The following is a 22,812-nucleotide window of genomic DNA, read 5'->3' on the forward strand; positions in this document are numbered from 1 at the left end:
GCAAATATGATTCACGAGCTAAACCCAGAGATTTAAAATACTGTAGTACATGGGTGGAAGTGTACTTCCAGTTTCGCGGCTGGTGCTTCCAGGGGGTGTATGGCCGATTTGAGGGGGTGCACATGCACCCACATGCACCCCCTACTTGTCGCCAGTGCTGTAGTATTAGAACATTTTGACCTATTCTGGGATTTCTGAGTTCTTTGTATCAGAAAAAATTGCTCTATTATTTTTCTGTAGTCAAAAAATGAGTGAAAACAGGGTTGGCATTTTTCCAAGGGGTGCCTTGAACCTAACAAGGGGTGCTTTGAGTCTAAAAAAGTTGAGAATCACAGTTCTAGATCTATGGATAAACAGAACTCTCTAGTGTCCAGACCCTTAATCATAGAAAATTAGGATTAGAAGGGCCCTCAGGAGGACAACTAGTCCAACCTCCTGCTTAAAGCAGGACTATCTCCAACTATATCATCCCAGCCAAGGCTTGTCTACCTGGGACTTAAAAACCTCCAAGGATGGAGTTTTTATAACTTCTCTGGGTAACCTGTTCCAATGCTTTACTGCACTTCTTGTGAGAAAAGTCTTCCTAATATGTAACCTTGCTACAACTTGAGACTGTTGCTCCTTGTTCTGTCATCTGCCACCACTGAGAACAATCTAGCTCCCTCTTCTTTGGAACCCACTTCAGGTAGTTGAAAGCTGCTATTAAATCTCCTCTCTGCATTCTCTTCTCCAGGCTAAATAAGCCCAGTTCTGTCAGCCTCTGTTCATAAGTCATATGCCCCAATTCCCTAACCATTTTTGTTGCCCTCCACTAGACTCTCTCCTATTTGTCTGCATTGGCTCTGTAGTGGGGAGCCCAAATCTGGACACAGTACTCTAGATGTGGCCTCAACAGTGCTGAATAGAGAGGAATAATCATGTCCCTCAGTCTGCTGGCAGTGCTTCTACTAATGCAGCCTAGTATGCCATTAGCCTTCTTGGAAACAAGGGCACACTACGGCTCATATTCAGCTTTTTGTCCACTGTAACCCCCAGATCTTTTTCTGCAGAGCTGCGGCTTAGCCAGTCAGTTCCCAGCCCGTACTGGTTCATGGGATTGTTCTGTCCTAAATGCAGGACTTTGCACTTGTCCTTATTGAACCTCATGAGATTTCTTTTGGTCCAATCCTCCAATTTGTCAAGGTCTCTCTGAATCCTATCCCTACCCTCCAGTGTATCTACTACTCTTGGTATCATCTGCAAACTTGCTGAGGGTGCACTTCATCCTATCTTCCAGGTCATTGGTAAAGATAGAGAATAAAACCAGCCCCAGGACTGACCCCTGGGGCACTCCACTTGATACTGGCTGCCAACTAGACATCAAGCCATTGATTACTATTCTTTGAGCACAACAATCCAGCCAGTTTTCTATCCACCTTACAGTCCATTCATCCAATATGTATTTCCTTAGCTGCTTGTGAGAGTGTAGTGAGAGACTAGCAAAAACCTTGCTAAAGTCAAGGTATATCATATCCACTGCTCTTCCCATATGCACAGAGCCAGTCATCTCATTGCAGAAGGGAATCAGGTTGGTCAGGCATGACTTGCCCTTGGTGAATCCATGCTGACTGCTCCTAATCACCTTCTTTTCCTCCAAGTGCTTAGAAATGGATTCCTTGAGGATCTGCTCCATGATTTTTCAAGGGACTGAGGTGAGGCTGACCGGTCTGTAGTTCCTTGGATCCTCCCTTTTCCCTTTCTTAAAGATGGGCACTATGTTTGCCCTTTTCCAATTGTAACGGGCTTGAGTAGAAGCCCTGTTACTGAGTAAACCCAGGACACGGGTGAATGAGAGCTGGGGCACAGCAGTGGAGGGTTAGTACACCAGGGAAGGATGAGGGTGATTATAGCTGCCGCCACACTTAAAAGGTGGAGCAAGAGAACCAGCACTTGCACTTGGGGCACCAGAGAGGAGCAGAGTGGCCGCGGGGAGCGGTGGAACAGTGGAAGAAACTTCGATCAGAGGAACAACAGATCCGTGGGAAGCTGGTGAGACAGGGGACACTTACCCAGAAGGGCATGGATGGCTCGGGAGGCTGGCAGGACACATGGGAGGCAGGGAGCCCTGCCCCAGGGAAGCCCCAGAGACAAGCAATCCTAGTGACTGGGACAGCAGGGGAACTGCTGCGATCAGGGAAGGATCAGAGGAAGATGGCAATTAGCAGAGCGGTGGAACAGCGGCTTCCACGTTAACAAGGCAATTGGAGTGGTTACCTAAATAGTAGCAGCACTCAATAAAGGTTAACATCTGGGTGACTACCTTCTGGGTGGTCTGCTCCACCTCACCCCTCCTTAAGGATTAACATCCAATCCTTTTCTCCCATCCTAAAAGTTGTGGCAGGAGAGTCCTGAGGGGAGCTAGAGTGGAAAGTAGATGCATGCCTACACCAGTCATCCAGGATCTCCCCCAATTGCCATGAGTTTTCAAAGATAATAGCCAGTGGCTTTGCAGTCACGTTGGCCAACTCCCTCAGCAACCTTGGGTGCATTGTGTCTGGTCCCATCGACTTGTACACTTCCAGCTTTTCTAAATAAACCCTAACCTGTTCTTTTGCTGCTGTTGACCTCTCACCTTCTCCCCAAACTGTGCTGCCAGGTGCACTAGTCTGGGAGCCTGTGAAGACTGAGGTGAAAAAAGCATTGAGTTCCTTAGCCTTTTTCACACGTACTCTGACCTTCCTCCTATTGCTGACATACTTGTAGAAACCCTTTTTGTTGCACTTCACGTCTCTTCCCGCTGCAACTCCAGTTGCACTTTGACCTTCCTGATTTCATCCGTGCATGCCTCAGCAGTACTTATACCCCCCCCCAGTTGTTTGTCATAATTTCCACTTCTCGCAAGCTTCCTTTTTGTGTTTTAGCTCACTGAAGAGTTCCCTGATAAACCAAACTGATCTTTTGCCATACGTGCTACTAGTCTTTCTGTGGATTGGGATGGTTTGTTTCTGTGCTCTCAGTAAGGTTTCTTTAAAAAACAACCAGCTCTCCTGGCCTCCTTTCCCCTTCAGGCTGGCCTTCCAGGGGATCCTGCCCATCATTTCCCTGAACAAGTCCAAGTCTGATTTTTCTGAAGTCCAGATTCCTTGCTTTCATAAGCAATAAAATTGCATTAAAAAGGGCAGGGAGTAGGAATGCTAAAACACAAAATGGTGCCCACTGCCTGTTCTATTTGATGAAATAATACAGAGCTACTCAGTGTTCATATGATTGGCAGTTAATGATATCTTCCTTGGGTTTTTTTCCACTCCGGGCAGACAACACCCCTCCTACAAAGCATAGAAAGTAATTTCCTTGCCCAGCACATTTAGAAATAGGTTAATTATACTGCAGCTTTAAATAGAAGCCTAACATGCTAAGGCAGGAATTATGGTATGTACACAGTTCATTGAGTAGAAGCTGCTCCCTGGAGCCATCCTCCACCCTGGAGAATTCGGAGTACTGTGCCATGACGCTGCACATTCAATTGGGAGCTTGGATGATGCTTTAAGTCATATTCTGCTTGTATATCAATCAGTGTATGAACACATTATAAAGACACAGTGCTATTTTTATTTCAAGAAGTCAGTCAAGCCTCAGGCACCTGCAGATCTGGAAGCCCTCAGATTTTCCTACAGGCTTCCTCAGATTTCCTTTAAATCCTTCCTCCTATAGACAAAGGATTTCAAGTAGACAGTCCTACTAGAAGTTTAATGTTCATAGAAAGTAAAAATGCACAGCACTTTGGTAGTATATATTATACCTTATGTAGTATTTTGGTACATGACTGTCTGGTACCGATCCTGCACTCTTTGATTAGAGGTCCTCTCTACCCTGGCAACTTTAGGGTAATCAAGCACAGGTTCATTAATACTAGTGTTATATCAGTGCTAGGAATAATCGGAGTGTTAATACAGATAGAATTCAGACATCTTTATCAGTGTATTTTATCAACTTACTCTGTGCAAGGGTAAGTGACAGTGGTGAAAATGGGCAGCAGAAAAACAGTTTACCATAAATCCAAGACGGTTACAATGATTCATTGCAAGTGACCTTGCTTTCTTGGGGAAGCTTCTCAGATCCAGAACCTCCGTGAAATGGGAAGTTCTCCATTCTTACTTTTACCATCAGCAGTGAGGTGTTGCCAATAAAGACTTAGAAAACAAACCTAAACACTAGATACTGACAGTAGGACCTATGAGCAAGCATTAGATGCTACAGAAGGCAATCCTGAATGAAGTATCATACATTCGGTATCACTTAAGATGCATGACTCGTATGGGAGTAATCACAGAGTAACACAAGGCATCACCCAGACAGGGAGAGCAATTAAATGCCATGAGGAAGAAAGGTAAAGCAGCAGGTATAATATGACAGGTAGGGAAACAGTAACCAGGCATGAGACACTACAATTCAAATGTTTGGAGCTGAGAGCTGCCATTATATTCCACAATGAGTCACATAGTAATTAGCACTGATAAGCAGATGTTTATGTCTAACAACATCTCTTACTAGTTTATCTGCTGTATGAGACATTTAATTGGTTATGGTGGTATCAAGATGTTATCATTAGTATTATTAATAAGGCACATATTTGTGTGACTGCTTGGCAGGAAGTCTTGTCACTCACATTTACTAGAAGTAGTCTGGGCCCGATTCTGTGACATGTGAAATGCCTTTAACTTCTGCTGATTGAAATAAGAATGAAGGGTGCTCAGTAACCCATGAGATCAAGCCATATGTGCTAAGTTTACCAGAACAGAAATATAACTAGGGAAAATACTAGAACACCTGAATGAATTCAGCAGAAATAGTGTTTCTAATAGAGCATTTAGATATGGGTACAGAAACAGTGTAGCATATTGATATATTACATGTTCATATTTCTATATTTTGCTCAAGTACAATCTATAAAATACTTTAAAATGTGAAGTTGCAAATTAAGCATATTACTAGTCAGTTACTAGCTATGTTTCTTCTTACTGTTGAACTCAGTTTCTCCTTTTCCCGTTGTTGTCAGCAAACTCTCACATTCGAGAATGATCACTCTCACGAGTCAAGTAAAGGGTTGTAGATGAGTCCATTGATGGCCAAGAAGGCCAATCCTAGAGCTGCAGACTCTCTGGCAAACACCACAGATGGTGGTTAAAGGGAGGGGTGGACCATGGAATTCTCAGTCTTGTTTCCTTTCCTTCTGTTTCTGTCATTTTTCTGCCTCCAGGGTGAAATGATTTTCCTCAGAGTAAGATGTGCCTTCTCTCACAAGGTGCTACCATGTAGCCCTGTCTCGAGCTAGTTTTTCCCCAATTTGTGGTATCAGTATCACATTTCTTAATGTTTGTCTTGAGGGTGTCCTTAAAAAGTGTTTCCTCTGGCCCTCCTATACCAGTCACAAAGGAGAACTTTATTGGTTACAGAGGGTAGGGTTAGAATAGGGTACAGGGTAGAGCAATATCAGAGAAATCCCATACAGCAAACTCCTGTGGCTGGGGTAGCCTTTGATCTCACATCTGAGTTACTGCAAGCTATATCTCTAGCTGGATCTCAGTTAGCTTACTCACAAGTATCATCCAGAGGCAGGTGGAGAATCCCTCTAGAGGCAGGCAGTTCCTTGATCACGAGTTTTGAGAGAGAGAGCAAGTTTCAGATGGTACAGCTCTTCTTTGTTCCTGAGTATCCCTCATGGCTGCTGCCTCCCCTACTCCTGGGCAGTCCTTAACTTTTATAGCCCTTGTGACCTCATTCACCTGGTCCAATGGAGGCCAGCACCTGTTGGCTGTGAGCCAACCAATTTGAAATGCATCACTAGTTGCCGGGCAGACTCTAGCCCACCAGAAGGAAGCCCTTCATCCAGGTATGTGATGCCAGTCACGTAGGCAGAGGAAGCAGGTTTCCCCCCTCCCTCAGGAATGTATCCAGCTCAGGTTACCCAAAGAGATAGGGTAAAGGTGTGTATCCTCTTCTGGGCCCATCCTAATCACAATTGTCACATAGCAGAGTTTTTGGGGGAGGAACAAAGGTGGCTGTCTGCCACAGCTCACTCCTGATCAGCAGGGAAGCAAAAACCATGGTTTTAAACATGGCACCGTTTTTGCCTCCCTGCCGGTCAGCAGCAAGCAGCAAGGCCACTGGGGCCCCTCAGCCAATCAGTGGTAGGATGCAAGACCAGCACCATATTTAAAACCACAGTTTTTTCCTCCCCACTGATCAGGCGTGAGCCACAATTGGGGCCCCTTCACCGAGCAGCAGCAGGGAGGGTTGCACAGGGGAACCTGAAAGATGAAAGGAGCTGAAGTGCAGCCCATTTCTGCTGTGAATTCAGTGGGGCCCTAGCGATGATCCTCCCTCTATATGCCAAGGATCTTCTGGAAGTAGCACTAGTGATGGCATTCTAGGCTTTTCAGGTGGTCCCTCTAGGTCACCCAACCTTCACAGCTATGGTTTTGGCACGGAGGCAGGAGAGATTGAAAAGGTTCCCATCCATTCTGTATTCAATGACCCTAATGACCTAAGAGCAACACTGTTGGGAGTCCAGTATTTCTGGTAGGGTCACCCATGGCACTAAGGTCAAAGGTGAGATATCAGATGAAGAGCAGACCACCACAACACAAAGACCTCAATGGTGGAGCAGCTGGATGCAGAAGACGTACTTCTCAACAGTTGTGAAGGTGGACGAAGGTTGCAATAGAGGAGTAATCTCAGTTGTCTTGGATCCCCTTGCCACTGCACACAGGTTTCTCCTTTGCCAAGATTCATGTGGTTGTCGATGCGGAATGGCACCTCACATAAAACATGTCATGTGCAGGCTTCTCCCAAGGGTGCAACATGTACTAAAATTCCCCTCCACAGACTACCACCTTGACAGAGTGGAGAGGCTTGTGTTTACTGGTGACCCTCTCCTTTCCCCATTCCCCTGCAGGGATATGCCCACCTGTTATATTTTGTCTTGGAGCTGGAACTCTACTATTTCTTGGGTGAATACCACCAAAACATTTGTAAGGCTATTTTCAACCCCCATATAAATACATCATTAACACATTTCTAAGAATTATATGAACACATATTTCAGTAGATACAATTAGCATATAAACACTTAAAATAAGTGACAATGATCATGTTATATAGATGATCTTTTTGAATTAAAGTCTGGATGTGAATTGCTCCTAGGATACTGGTGTTAAAGTTGTCTTATATAGCATTATAAAAACAACCTTTTTGGATGTTTTAAATTCAATTTCTAATGTCACCTGAGCCTTTTATCTCATGAGACAGCAATGTTTTCCAAAATGACGATTTCAAGGCAAATGTAGGGAGCCAGATTCTCTGTTTCATTAAAGTTAAGGTAAGGGCAACTTTAACCTGTGTCAGCTGGCATTGGTTCCCAAAAGACTGCCTGCTAGCTGAGCACAATTGGAAAAGGGTGAACTCCTGCTCTCCATCTCTCCTTGCCTCCTATCCTGTGCCAGAGGCTATATGGAGGCAGTATGAGAGCCAATAGTGCCAGCTGCTGCCAGAATAGCTGAAGAATCCACTCCCTGGGCCACATGAAGTGGAGCAAAGAATGTTCCTCATGATTCCCAGGCGTACCATCATTGTATTTATTTACAAACCATTACAGAACTTGGTTTATACAGGGACATATGCCATATTGGTACTTACTAGCCTCACTCTTTGCAAAGATTATATATATACTAGTGAACCATGATCATGGCTTCATATTTAAGTCTGAGTTTATCTTTTCTGTTGAAGTGATGTATTCTTTTCTGTTACTGAGGTGCATAAAATTGGGCCTGATACCAATTAAGAGCTGGAATAAGTGGAAAACATCCAAGTAAATACCAGAATTGTGAAGGAGTGAAATGAGTCCTTTCTGTAAGATGGGGACTATCTAATATATCTTTGGATCTGACAGTTTTAATACCATGTCAGACTTTCCACATGGTCACATCTCCTTGAGAGCTCAGGTACATGCTTGCTTATAATTCTTATTAACTACTTATGTGAAGAAACCAGGGTGTAGTTATTATCGAATTGTTATACTTACAGTTGTAATGGACTGTAATGTTGTAGCTTAAACTACAGTTCCCATAAGGCTGTTGGGGAAGAAAGGAAGCAAAGGAGAGCTAGGACTGCAGTGAAACAGCTTGGGAAAGGCAGCAGCTGGAGAGACTCATGGCAGAGGCTAAAAGCAGCAGCAGAGCTGAATCTGCAAGCCACCACAGCCAAGCTCAGGAGTAGAGCTTGGGTAGACAGTAGTGTTCTGTGGGAGCAAAGGCTGGTTTGCAGCTCCCTCTGGAGTTGAGGGAGGGTCTAAAGCAGGGGTTGGCAATCCCTGGCACATGTGCATCACACATGAAGGCATTTTGCTTGGCATGTGCCCCTCAGAGCAGACAGTAGGGAAGGGGCCAGAGCTGCACTGCCGCAACAAGGATCAGGTCCCTTGCAGCTGCCCTGCTGTCGGCTTGGAGACGCACATGCACCCACCACCAGCCATAAGCTAGACTGGGGCTCTGCAGGCCTCAGTGCAACAGCTTGCAACTTCGCAGTTGCCTGCTGCAAGCAGCCCAGGCTCCATAGTGGGTGGCAGGAGCCTGCTCAGAACCCATATTGGCTGTGGCAAGCAGCTGGGAGACTGCAAGTCGCTGCACAGAGGTCTGTGGAGCCCTGGCCTGGCTTGTTGCTGGTGGTGGGTGCATGCACGCCTCCAGACGGACAGCAGGGAAAGGGATGGGGCTGTGAGGCCACAACTAGGATCAGGCCCCTCACATCTCCCTTGCTGCCCGTCTCTGGTATGCCAACATCTTAGAAGTTGAAGTTGGGGTCTTTTTGGCATGCTTCCCAAAAATGTTGCTGACTCCTGGTCTGAAATGTCTTCAGCATATATACAACGTTGTTAATGTTCCCTGTTACCTTGCTATCTGCCCCTGAATGGTTTCACAGCTAAGTCACTGTTTGTTACCTGCTATGTATATCCTGAATATTTACCCTAATGTGTATCCACCTGTGGTTTTCTCCATCTCTTTAGCCCATTGGCCTGTGACCCTAACCCCCAGCATCACCTATATAAAACTGAAAACCCTCCGTTTTGGCTTCCTGTTTCAATTTCTGGGGCTCTGGAGTTCAGTACACAGTCAAGCTCTTGTCAATACCTCAAGTCATTCCTAAGTGGTGGCATGTGACATCAGAAGTAACTCAAACCATATCTTTCTCTCCATATCATTTATCTTGTGTAATTCTATTAGTTGAGATTCATTATAGAACAAAAGGCCTGTATGTGTTAAGAGATCTTAGTGGATTCTCTTCATACACAAACAAAAGGAAACAGATTGGCTCAGGTAGTTGCATAAATCTTTCCATTGGTTATATTTTAAATTACATGTAAACAAATCTAAGAAAACCTTGTAAGTGAAGGACGAGTATTTTTTTGTCTGAAATATAATATGTGAGTCTGAGTGTACTTGCACACCAATCATTCATAGCTATAAAGCCTGGTAGGATAAAAAAAACCTATAAGTATAAAAAAACTAATTTAATACAAAAAATGTTATCTCCATCAATATATAAAAAGGCAACGAAGCTCTCAATTCAAAATGTTCAATGGCCAGCTCCATGTTCTGCAAACTCCTTTAAGGGTCCTTGATCCACCGATAACAAATCTTACAGCAAAAGGAATGAGTCTGAAAGTTTTTGATTGCATAAGTAATAGTTTGCAGGGCTGTTCTTTTGTTGGGGATTTTTTTTGACAATGTATGGAAACTCTTGCTGCATCACCACTAGTGTGCTGAATGGCTCAGACAAATCCATTTGGTAACACCCTGTAGATCCTATAATTGTGATTCAGTTTCAAAGTCATCTGAGATTGCAAGTCATTTTCCTTTCTGTTCAGAGTTAGTTTCCTTGTTCTCTGTGATCAAAGTAGGTATTATAAGCACTGCATGGAGATGTTTATGAGAACAAAAACTACTTTTTCTTGACTGACATTTTTTGGACTTGTTAAAACACATTTTTTCTCCTCGTGCATACAAACCTTCACACTTGAGTCCAAAGTGAGTTCACAGCATCCTTTTAAAAAGTTAACTCAAGATATACTTTTTAAATACCATAAAAGAAAAGGATTTGAGATTAAACAGTCCCCTTGTTAGCACCAGCCCTGTGCATCGCGCCGTAACAACCTACTGAAACAGAACAAATCTCCTTTAGAACATTTTTGACCACCTCTAATATTGTACAGTTTCGGCCCTAAAGCTGAGTGGAGCCCTGCCACCCCGCAGAGCTGCAGGGGGCAGTGGAGACTTCACAGGTCTGACCACGAAGATGTAGGTTTGGCGTCTTCCTTAGGTGCATGCAGCCTGCCTGCCACCCACTGCACCAGACCTCCGCTACCTCACGCAGCTTTGGGGGAAGGGACTCAAGTCCTATTTGCATCTCAGATCCCATTTTTGCTTTTCAGAGCAGCTGACGTCCTCCCCGCTCCTCTTATTCCATGACAAATTCTTATAAGTTTTGACCCTGAGTCAAAAAGACACTGAAATGCTACTGTCGGCGTGATGCAGACAGGTACAGATACGAAGTGCAAACATCGAGACCTCTTGGTTCAGCAATGATACCAATGATAGTTGGTACCAGACCAGCGATATACAGAATGCTACTTTTGCGATTCCCTAGTTGGTCTATCTAATACAAGGCATCATTGGTGTACCAAGAGGTCTAGATGTTTGCCTTGCCTTTTGTCTCAGACCAACACGGCTACCAAACCAAATTCACCCCAGTACAGATCCAGCACTTGGCCTCAAGCCCTTGCTGTAGCACAGCCGCAGCAACAACCCCGGCTTGTGGGGCCAGTACCCCCTGAAACTTACTATGACGTCACAGTGACGTCATGCCGGCGCTGGCTGTGTCCGCCTCGGGTGGGGGCTTGTGTCAGCCCCGCCCCCCGGCCAACATGGCGGCGGGGAGGAGTAGAGAGGAGGCGGGGACCGTCCCGGCGCGCGGCCTCTCTAGCCCGCCGGCGGCTCACGCTCGGTGGCAGCCGCTCGGCGGTCCCCCAATGGGGACGGAGGAGGAGGGCGGAATTGCCCGGCATGCCGCGCGCTGGGTCCATCACTTCCCGCCCAGGGGCTAAGATGGCGACTCCCATGCACCGACTCATCGCTCGGCGGCAGGCGTGAGTGCGCGGGGCAGGGACGGGGCCCGAGGGGCGGTGGGATCCCCCGGGCCTAGGGCTTCGCTCTGACCCTCTGTACGTCGGGGCGGGGGTGGTGAAGCGGTCCCGGGGCCTGGAGCTGACATATCAGAGCTGGGGAAGAAGTGGGTTCAGGTGACGCCCGGGCTGGCTACTCAGGCGCCCCCCTCCCCCCTTTATTCTTCCCCTCCCCCTTTAAGGTGCCGTGCTTGTTTGTTTGGACACAAGCATCAGCCCTGGAGGGTGGTGGCTGACAGCACCAGGCTCCTCAGGGCTGAAATCCGAGGAGGTGTCAGTCGGGTTAGGATTGTGCTGCTTGTTGCTAAGGTCAGGGGGGTAATTAAGGTCCAAGAGGGAGGCCTTGATGAGGGTTTGGCGCTCCCGCCCTTCCTGGGAGGACGCACCTGACGAGTCCATGGTTTGCCAAACCCGTGCTGGGGACGTCAGACACGCTCCTGTTTTCACATTGAAAAGGGCAAGGGTTTCTGAGGCTGAGACTTTTGTATTGGACTGACAGGGTTCCCACCAAGTTGAAAAAGGCACCTTGCACTTGTAGAGAAGCACAAAGATAAAGTTTAAACGTCCACTGAAAATCGTGCCGATCACGTTGCAGTACCTTGCTCACAGTAGCGTACAGGTTTCCCTCCCCAACCACGGTTTTGAGTATCCATGCTTAATATGCTGTATACCATTTTGGCTACCATGGTATACAGTTTTGAGTAACCGCGGCTTTCCATGGGCGTGCGTCAGCCCGCCACCTGCCATTTTTCCCATAACCTTTTTGTCTTGCCAACCACGGGAACTTTCAGGAACCCAACCCCAGCAGCTGGTGAAGGAAACCTGCATTTCAAAATGGTTTTGTTGTTTGCTAAAGGGAAAAGAAGTAAAAAAAGCCAAACTTCGGCTATGTAAATAGAGGAAATGTATCAAAATTTACATAGGATTTCACAGTAGTGTTTAGGAGTCCATTCCTGGTGGGTCACTTTTATATATTTTTGGTGTCGTAGGGTCTGGATAGCGTGATAGCATTTGTTGCATTTGCATCTCATTGTTGTGTTTACATTTGGATTTCCCCCACTTTTTTTTAATTGGAAAATTACAATTCTTAACTGTCTCTGTAATAGTTATCTTAATTTCCTTTTTATTTTTGGCTTGGGACAGTTTCTTTCCTTCAACTCATCCTTTCACATGCTGTTCATGAGTGCTTTTTGTATTGTGCTCTGTGTTTTCCCAGTTTGCAGTTAGTTTGTGGTTGTTGATCTTGTGCTTGGTAAGAGTTTTGCTAGGCCTTGTGCAGTTGTGTGGGAGCTTTTTACTGTTAGGGCTGGGTTTAGAAATGTGTATGGCCATCTACTATGTTTGATCAGTCCTTCTCAGCAATTAGTATATTGTTCTCAAGTCTTGATCCTATAATTGCATAGTGTGTGGAATTATTTTTGGATCAGAAGATGAGTGGCCTTGAAAGATGGCATGTTACTATGTTGACATTTGATTATATTACCTTGTCCTCTAGTGAATACAGATATGTGCTGGTTTGACACTTGACACCAATAGTTGAATATTTGTGTTTGTATGTAGTTTGAGAGGCCATATCCTTCTAATTTTGCTCTTGTAGAGTAATTGTGGCAGAAGCACAGGTCTGTAGCCACTAGAAACTCCTTAGTATTTTGGTGTTGATTTGTTGTGACTTTTTCCCTTGTAACGCTTCTAAACCAGCACAAATTCTAACGTAGATGCTTTATAATGAGCTTGTTCAATTAGTAGCTAACGATTCCGTCATTAGCTATTAGTAGCTAATGATACCATGTGGATAGTTGCTGAAGTTACTTATTTAAAAAAAACAAAACCCTACCTTCTGTGAGTAAAAACTGAGACGTAGTTTGTCACAAAATAATCCCAGAAACTGACAGTGTTTTTTGGGTACCATATGTAACTGGTTACACTCAAAATGATGGGTAAGGTGTAAACGTTTTTTGGTTGCATGGTGAAAGGAGAGACGCAAAGAAATTACAAAGAGCCATTTGAAGACTATAAAAAACACCTGCAACTTTTGCCCCTTTTGAAATATATACTGAAAATGTGCTCACAGCTAATCTGATGATGTTTGAAATGCTTGATACTTTTTAGTCTGCTTAGTGAATGGCATTAATTCAGATAGTTTTAAGGGTGCTTTCAAATACTGAACTGTTTTCTAACTCTTATACTTAACATTTTGAAACATGATGGATTTAATGGCAATTTGAGTGTGTGTTTTTAGCATCTAAACTAAGGAAGTTTGAATGATTTTGACAGTGTGAGAACTGTTCTGTAGAGACCCAAGCCAACTGCCAGCTGTCATATTTGCTGCTGAGGTAAAAATACCATGTTAATTTAGAGAAGATTTTTTTTTTTTTCTTTTCCTTGGTGGAGGTAGAACAAATAAAAGGCACCAAAACTTAGTTACAGAAGCAGAAAATTAGGGTTGGAAGGGACCTCAGGAGGTCATCTAGTCCAACCCACTGCTCAAAGCAGGACCAGCCCCAACTATATCATCCCAGCCAAGGCTTTGTCTATCTGGGTCTTAAAAACCTCCAAGGATGGAGAGTCCACAACCTTTACAGGTAACCTGTTCCAGTGTTTTACTACCCTCCTAGTGAGAAAGTTCATCCTGATAATCTTAACCTAAACTTCCCTTGCTGCAACTTGAGACCATGGCTCCTTGATCTGTCATCTGCCACCACTGAGAATAGTCCAACTCCATCCTCTTTCGAACCACCCTTTAGGTAGCTGAAGGCTGCTATTACATTTCCACTCAGTCTTGTCTTCCCTAGACTAAATAAACTCAGTTCCCTCCGTCTTTCCTCAGAAGTCATGTCCCTCAGCCCCCTCACCATTTTTGAAATTCTTAGCTGTTTTTCTGATTCAGTCAGCTCAGTCTAAAGGTCAAGTTTCCTGCTATTCCTGAAAATGTTATATTTGGTTGTAAATCAATATGTTTTAATGATTATATCAACCAATGACAATGAAGTCTTCCATATTAAAATAACTATAAAGTACAAATAAAAAGCAGGATTAAAATTACTTTAAACCATGTATGTCTGCTTGATTTAAATCAGTCCACCATTTTGTTTTGCATAGTAAGAAAACCAAATTGCTGTTACCTTCTATTTAAAAATAAATAAATAAATAAAACAAACAAACAAAAATATATATAGTGGAAATCTGTCCCTAGAAGAGTGGCTGAGAGCATTTTTTAAACAAAATGGCTTTTTGTCAAAATGGAAACGTTTTGTGAGAACGTATCAGTGTTAAAGGGTTCCTTAGTCCCAGCAGATGAAGACTGGGGAAAAGACCCAATGCAGAGCAGCCAGGATCCTGTGTAAAGGCAGTCACTTAGGACCCAGTTGGACAGAGGAAAGGGACTTGAACCTGTCTGTGTGTCTTAGCAGTGTCCTAACTCAGGCTATTGGCTTCTCTGAGATCAGGCTCTGCTCTTCACATTTATTGGGTCAGAATGAGAGAGTGAATGAGTTCATAGTCTTGTGGTTAGGGAGCTCATTTCAGAAGTGGCAGTGTAGGGCATTGAACTTATGCTACAGGTGAGCACCCACGCCTTTGGGATGTTCTGCATGGTTTTTGTCGTCTCTTCATCAAACATTATTGAAGGGTTTGGGTTTGGAGTAAGAGAAGCTTTGAAATCTCAGGTTTTTTTGTGGGGTATAAAAACCATTTTCTGCCTGTGTCTGTTTATCATTGGCTAGCTAATTTGGTTCTTGTTTTTAAAAAAATCTATATGATGAAATCATGCCAATCATAAATCTAGGGCTGGAAGGGCCGCAGAAATTCAGCTAGCCCACTTCTTAGCTCTAGGCAGGAATGTCCTTGTCTGAATCATCCAGGCAAAATGTTTGTCTAAGCTGCACTGAAAACTTCCAAAGATGGAGATTGCATCAGCTCTCTAGATGATCTGTGACAGTGCTTAATCACCCTTGGAGTTAGAACATTTGTTTGGACATCCAAACTCAAATTCTCTTGTTCCAGATTAAGACTGTTATGACTTGTGCCCTGTGGATGCAGAGAGTAGTTCGTCGCCACCCCTTTATAAAAACCTAATTTGTTTTTGAAAGCTGTTATCAAATTCACCTGTAGTCTTCCCTTCTCCAGATTAAATAGCCCCAATTCTTCCAACTTTTCCTTAGATGTCATATTTTCATATGTTGTTAACCATTCTGTGCTTAGGCTGAAATCCTGCCTCTGCTATGCTGTAAGTCTGCCTCCAAGTGTGTGTGTGCCCCCATGCACACGTACACTGACTCACCATCAATATTTTCTGGCTACTTGAAGGCCAGAGAGGAACTGGAGACGGCACTTTTTAAAATAGTAGGGTTTTGCTGTTCAGCATTTCTTTCATGATTTGTGTGGTTATTAAGCCATTTCATTTTTACATAATGTTCAAAATAGGCCTTGAGCTCAATGAGAAACTATACCAGGATCTTCTGTGCAAGTGATGCCTATAAATGCAGCTGTTAAACTCCATCTGGAAAAGTCTCTAATGCTTACCTTTGTTGAAACACTTTTTAAAAGGTAAATTGATAGGTTGGATAGTAATTCCTAAAGCAAAACACCTTTGCCAGCTGTTTTCTTGTCTGTTATCATGGTACTTCACAGGCATCATATGTGAGAATTCCTTCCAAGCATTCCTCTTCCATCATTTGCTTGTTGGCAGACTAACAGCAGTAGTCCATTCGTTCCTAGTTTACTCATCATGGTATAGATTTGATTAGCTCTGCCAGTCGAGCTAATCACAGTAAGACTGTCAGTGCCACCCATTTCCAGCATCTAGGCCCAGGCAGATTTTCAAGTTCTCTCTGGAGAGTATGGATTCCTGGCGAGGTTGCAGATGTTCCCTGAAAACAACTATGCACCCCCTCTTTGAATCTAATGCTTTCCTGTCCCGTTGTAGGACCTGGTTATGAAGTTAGAAGCAGTTTTTCCCTGTCTCAGTCTCTTTCCCAAAGTGCTGTGCTTCAGTTTTGTTTCAGTGCGCTTCCCTAGTGGTCAGAAGGGAGCTGATGCAGCAAAATAAGTCCTCTCTTTACTAACCTTGACGCAGGGCAAGCAGCCATATCAAAGAATTGGGCAGGCAGTGTTACAATCCTCACTACCCATTAGCATTTCTACCATGTCTATTGTTGTGGAATTCAAGTGCTTTAACCTTCTCCTGAGTGTTAGGGAAAGCTCTTTGAATGTGCTGGGATATCTCTCCACCAAAAATATGATTCATTATGACCTTGTATTCAGATTTGCATTGTAACATTAACAAAGCACTATTTACTCCATAAACTATTTTAGGGACTGACACTAAAATATTTCTTTGATTGTTTGGTGTATCACTTAAGCACTGGCTGTACTTTGTAGCTAAAAACGCTAGTTTCATCTTTATAAAAAGTTGTCTTATCTGGAAGCATGTTAACAGACTAGTGGGAGATCGCCTAGTCAGTGAAACACGTCTTGCACAAGTGCAGTCTCCCTGGGCGTTCTCTTGAGAGAGTCCGGATGAATTTTGTTCTTTGTCCAAGCTTTCTTTTGGGACATGAGTGGGAGAGAAAAACTTCTAAAAACCTTTCAGAAGCCCTTGACTCCTGTTCAACCTACTTATTAAGTGTACTGTTCCCAGTTGAAATTAAAGTTAATTGTTTGCAGTTAATTGCAAGTTTTAGTTGTTCCCCACTGAATCTCAGTCGGCACCATTTTTCAAGGCTACGATATGAAATAGGAAATTTAGCCTAGAGTGTGGTGGATGTTATGTGCAAGACTGCTATTAAAAATATGACAGAAGTGGGAGTCTTAAGTGATGACAAAGGCCAGTGGAAACACAACTCTTAATTTGCCTCAAATGGCAACATTCAGCTCATTGCCAAATTGAAATGTTCGTCAGTACTAACAGCTCTTCACTGTCTCTGGATGTTAACTGTGCATTTAGCAATGTGTCTCTTTGCAGCACAAGCCTGTTAACTTCAGAAGCTCTGAATGGCCTGAGCTTTCAGAGCAAGTTTCAGTGGAAAGAAGAATGATAAAAGGGAGAGTTTGTACAGTAAGCTAAGTGGAAGACTGGATATTAGGAAGTTCTGAATTTTAATCCTGACTTTGGCAATGACTCTTGGTGTGACCTTGTCTGAATCACTTAACCTCTCTGTTTCACTTTCCTCGTATGTAAAATGAGGACAATCCTTATAGGCATTTAGAGAAGATTGGTGTGGTTTCAAAGTGCTGTAAAAACAGTAGTTTCTCTTGAAGTAAATGAGAGAATCAGAGGAAAAATAAAATGGCATAAATTTTACCTGCCTTTGTGTGTCAGTGGAAACCAGTGGGAACTTCCTTCAGCTGGATGAGTGTGACGTATAGATTTCTGTAGCCCATGTTAACCTGAAAAGGAAGTCTTTATTCCTCTGTAAATTTTAGCAAACTATTACAAAACTACACTGGTTTGGGCTTGAACTTATTTGCACAGCAAATTGGTACTTCATGCTCCTTCCCAAGTGGGTTAGTGTGCTCTAGAGCAGCATTTCTCAACCTGTGGGTCGCAGCCCAAAGGTGGGTCACAAGAATATTTTAAAGGGTTGTGAGCAAGTGCCAGAAAAACACGAATGCGCAGGTTTCCCCTTGCAAGCTGGAATGCTGCCAGCCTGCAAGGGGCTGCTTGGGGCATGGCCAGTATGTGGCCAGCAGGGTTGTGGGAGCAGCCTCAGCAGCCGGATGAAGGGTATGAGGAGTGGGGGTTGGAGGATTGGGGACTGCCAGGGTGGGGGGTGGGCAGTGTTTGCATGTGTGCATATGTGGAGGGGATGGGTGTGGAGGGGGGCAGGTGCCTGATGGGCCTGGGGAAAGGTGGTTGGGTGCAAAGGCTGCGGCAGGGCAAGGGGGGATGGGGCGCTGTGGGTCGGGCACCGGCAAGGCCTTGTGGGGTGGACCAAGCCATTGCTCTTTGCAAATGGGTTCCAAAACGAAAAGGGTTGAGAACCACTGCTTTAGAGAACTGTATGCACAAGAAAGCAGAAATGGGGTCAGGCTTGGGATAGAAAGACTAAAATGTTACCTTGAATCTGCCATGCTGTAACTGCACTTCTGTGATGAAAGTCACTAATTGTCAGTTGACATAGTAGGATCTCTCCCACAAGGAACACGGTGTCCTATTTAGTCTGACTGTTAAATCCCAGGGCTTGGAAGTTAAGTTTCCTAAAACACTGCAACAAACTGAATCACTGTATTGGCAGTTTTCTGGTTGCTTTCCTGAAGAAAGCTGAAGAGACATGTGCGTCTTCTTGTTAGGGCTTAACAGTGGGTACAACTCGCGTTGATCTTATCATGTATCCATGTTTCCAGCACTTGGTCCAGGAATGCAAACTGTGATGCCAGAAATAATGTTGAGGATTTGTTTTTAATAAAGTCAATCTGTGTTCACTGGATATAACTGAAGAGTTGCTTCATTTTTCTGGTTTCATCAGTCTTTTTAAAACATGCGGATGGTAATTTCTGAAGGGGATGGGGGGTGTCTTTACATTTAGGAGTGACTGAGAAAGAGGTTAGCCAGTCTGAATTACTGAATTAAAATGTGATCCATGTGCAGTGTGCCAAGGTGTCACCCAAGTGACAGGTGTGTTTTTGCTTTTACTTTGACAGAAAGGGTGTTGTTTTGCTCAGGTTCTGGAGAAGAAAAGACCCTGATCCTGCAGGTAACTACGCTGGCATGTGCCCGTGCCTGTCTAGAGCCTCAGCAAAATTCAGGCGTGTTCTGACTTGAGCCATGTCCAGGAGCCAGTAACAACAAGCAGATATTTGAAGTTTAGATTAACAGGAGTGATATATGTTCTTAAGAACTAGTATGCTGAAATACACTAACTTTAAATAGTGCTTGAATCCAAACCTACACTTAAGCAATTCTGCATTTTTATAGGGAGGCAAATAAGCAGCATGTGAGATGTCAGAAATGTTTGGAATTTGGCCATTGGACCTATGAATGTACAGGAAAAAGAAAATATTTGCATAGACCATCACGGACAGCACAATTAGCGAAAACTCTGAAAGAAAAAGAAAATCGACTGTTATTGCAGCAAAGGTAAGGTCAGCTAAACAAAAAGCTTGCAGTCCATTGTATATGGTGTGTGTCTAGGCAAGACAGGCCTGGTAATTTTTTTGTTTTGTTTTTTGTGTTGTTTTGTGTTAGTTGTCTTCAGTCTGCACACCTAACTCATTGATTTTGTTTTTATGTTGAGGGGTGAGGGATATACTTATTCATATCCACAACTTATTTTGCAGCTTCTCCCTGTCTTAATGTAGACCAATAATGCAATTAAACAACACGAGAGGATAAGAGTGCAGTTAAACTGAGGAATTGGGTCTCTATAGCAGAGCATTATTTTATAAGCTAAGAGAACAACTTGCTGTAATTGTTTTTGTGGTGTAGAGGCAGCGGCCATAATTAGACAACAATTCAGCAATTCTTTCATTTTTATGCTTTAACCATAAATGAGCATAATTCAAAACTTGGGTGGAGCAGCCATACAGTTTTCTATATTCAGTGATGAAGAATAAAAGATGAGCAGGCGAACAAGATCTGGATTAACATGTACTGTCAGTTCCTTATCCCTAAAAATATCAGTGGTACATCTCATTGGATTAAGAGACCTGTTTGCAGCTTTGCCACCTGAAATACCTGGACTGGTGCCACCTACAACTAAGCAAAAAACAAATCATACTAGGCTTTGGCTTTTATTTCAAGTGGCCTATAGATAGATAGAATTCTTTCTTCTGATTGATTCTCCCAGCTAGCAGAATTAAGTATTTGAACAATTTGTGTTTTATCAAAGTAATATAAAAGGACATAGCATATCATTTTATGCTGACCATCTTTTGTCATCTGTTTCATTGCAGCTTGAGTTCAACTTTGCTATCAGTAGCTGTAGTTGTGGGGGGTGGAGAGGACGGACATTAACATTGGCAAGGACTAAAGCCTGTTAAATATTGTGTTGTGTAGACTTGTTTTAAGTAACAAAATGCTTAATATTGTCAGCCAACTGGAACCCAAATTGTTTTAATGCATTTTCATTCTAATTCCACCTTCCCTTCATCACTTGGTTATGAGTTTCTGAATCTTTTTCTTTTGGGGCTGAAACTTTCCATGCCAAGTTCTCTACATGAAGGTAAAGCTTAAGTTTAAGCAAACATGGTGCAGTTTTTAAAAAATAATCTTCCTTATCACAACAGATTTTTCTCAACTTTTTAAAAGCTTTTAGGTGGGAATAATTTGGGGCTGGAGAGGTTTAATTTGGAATGAAGATGATCCTTGATGAGATTAACTGTTTAGTGTTCTAGTATTTGGTTTTGATGTAGCAATTTAGGAGTTTGAAAATTATACATGGCAAAATCACACTGACTTTTCAAACCAAGCACTTCTTAAATAATTCTCTTTCTTGTTCACGGAGAAAAGAGGATGGATGTGATGGTGGTCTGAGAAACATACTTTCCTTTTGAAAAAGGAATTGGATAGGAGTGCTTAATTCAGCATGCAGAATATCTTGCTTCTGTTGGGATAAAGTGCATGCAGAAATTGGGAGGAGTATTTTGGCTTTTAATTAAGCATACACATATGTACACAGGGGCCCAATTGGAGCAGTTCTGTCTTTGGGAATGTTCTCAACTCTTGATAAATGATAGTCTTGGTTATTAAATAACCAAATCTATGCAATCTGTTCTTGCAGAGGCAAACAAGTCCAGTTGTCTGAGGTGAGCTGACATCATGAAACAGTGTTTTCACTCTGATTCTGCTAGTGAGAGAATAATTATTGGTTTAGGTGGAAGGTGTGTGATTTGAAACAAGGACTTTCAAAACACAGTAATTCTGGTCATGTAGTCTCCTTGGACAAAAAGATCATGCACTTTTGGTGTTAAGTTTACTACAGTTTGAGGCAGCATTTAATTCATATTCATAGATTTCATAGACATTAGGGCTGGAAGGGACCTCGGAAGATCATCGAGTCCAGCCCCCTGCCCAAAGGGCAGGAAGTCAGCTGGGGTCATAGGATCCCAGCAAGATAAGCATCCAGTTTCATCTTGAAGGTGTTCAATGAAGGCACTTGAACCACCTCCGGTGGCAGGCTGTTCCAGACCTTGGGGGCTCGGACAGTAAAGAAATTCTTCCTTATGTCCAGCCTGAAACGATCTTGAAGTAGTTTGTGACCATTCGACCTCGTCATCCCTTGGGGCGCTCTGGTGAACAAGTGTTCCCCCAGATACTGGTGGTCACCCCTGATAAACTTGTAGGTGGCCATCAGATCACCCCTGAGCCTGCGCTTTTCCAGGCTAAAGAGCCCCAGGGCTCTCAGCCTGTCATCGTAGGGTCTGCTTCCCTGACCTCTGATCATGCGCGTGGCTCTTCTCTGGACTCTCTCAAGCTTCTCCACATCCTTTTTGAATTGTGGAGCCCAAAACTGGACGCAGTACTCCAGCTGCGGCCTCACTAAGGCCAAGTACAAGGAGAGAATGACGTCCCGGGATTTGTTTGAGAAGCATCTATGGATGCAAGCCAGCATTTTGGTTGCTTTACTCGCCACAGCATCACATTGCAGGCTCATGTTCATCTTGTGGTCAATGATGACCCCCAAGTCTCTTTCTTCCATAGTGCTAGCCAACATAGCACTGCCGAGCCTATAAGGATGCTGCGGGTTTTTTTTCCCAAGGTGGAGAACCTTGCATTTATCGGCGTTGAACACCATCAGATTCTCGTCCGCCCACTTGCTGAGCCTGTCCAGGTCAGCCTGGATAACCTGCCTGTCTTCTGGTGTGGATGCTTTGCCCCAGAGGTTGGTGTCATCGGCGAACTTGGCCAGTTCTGATCGCTTCTGACTCCAGTGTCCACATCATTAATGAAGATGTTGAACAGTATGGGTCCAAGGACAGAGCCTTGGGGGACCCCACTGGTCACAGGACACCACGATGAGTGACTTCCATCGATTACTACCCTCTGGGTCCGACCCCGGAGCCAATTTTCCAGCCAGTGGATCGTGGAGGACCCAAGGCGACAATTGGCCAGTTTCTCCAAGAGGCGATCATGGGACACCAGATCGAAGGCTTTTTTGAAGTCAAGATATATGACATCAATCTCTTCTCCCTTGTCCAGGTGATAGGTCACCTGGTCGTAGAAGGAAATGAGATTGGTCAAGCAAGACCTACCCGCAACAAACCCATGCTGGCTATCCCTTAAGATGTTGATGTCGGCCAGTCCATTAAGGATGGCCTCTTTAATAAACTTTTCTAAGATCTTCCCCAGGATAGAAGTCAGGCTGATGGGCCTATAGTTAGCCGGATCCACTTTCCTCCTTTTCTTGAAGATAGGCACCACATTGGCCTTCTTCCAGTCTTCGGGCACTACACCAGAGCGCCAAGAGTTTTCAAATATCCGTGCTAGAGCATCATAGCTGATGCTCGCCAGCTCCTTGAGTACCCTGGGGTGAAGATTGTCAGGGCCGGCTGACTTGAAGGTATCCAGCTTCTCAAGATGTTCCTTCACAAAGTCAGCATTAATGGAGGGCAGGGGATCACCCTCACCCAGACTTCCCTGTCCCGTAGCGGGCATGGGC

At 43.9% G+C, this 22,812-nt stretch overlaps 1 protein-coding gene across 1 annotated transcript in view; it reads left to right on the forward strand.

Moving 5' to 3' along the window:
- The first annotated feature begins 10,961 nt into the window (after positions 1–10,961).
- ZCCHC10 (zinc finger CCHC-type containing 10) overlaps positions 10,962–22,812 on the forward strand; it is a 19,053-nt gene continuing 7,202 nt past the window's right edge. Inside the window, exons 1-2 of the mRNA XM_006023551.3 lie at positions 10,962–11,179; positions 19,131–19,292. Of these exons, the coding sequence (XP_006023613.1) occupies positions 11,097–11,179; positions 19,131–19,292 (245 nt within the window). The 5' untranslated portion in view covers positions 10,962–11,096. The remainder of the gene's footprint in view (positions 11,180–19,130; positions 19,293–22,812) is intronic.

Source organism: Alligator sinensis, unplaced genomic scaffold, assembly GCF_000455745.1.
Source record: "Alligator sinensis unplaced genomic scaffold, ASM45574v1 scaffold135_2, whole genome shotgun sequence".
NCBI classification, from domain to species: domain Eukaryota; kingdom Metazoa; phylum Chordata; order Crocodylia; family Alligatoridae; genus Alligator; species Alligator sinensis.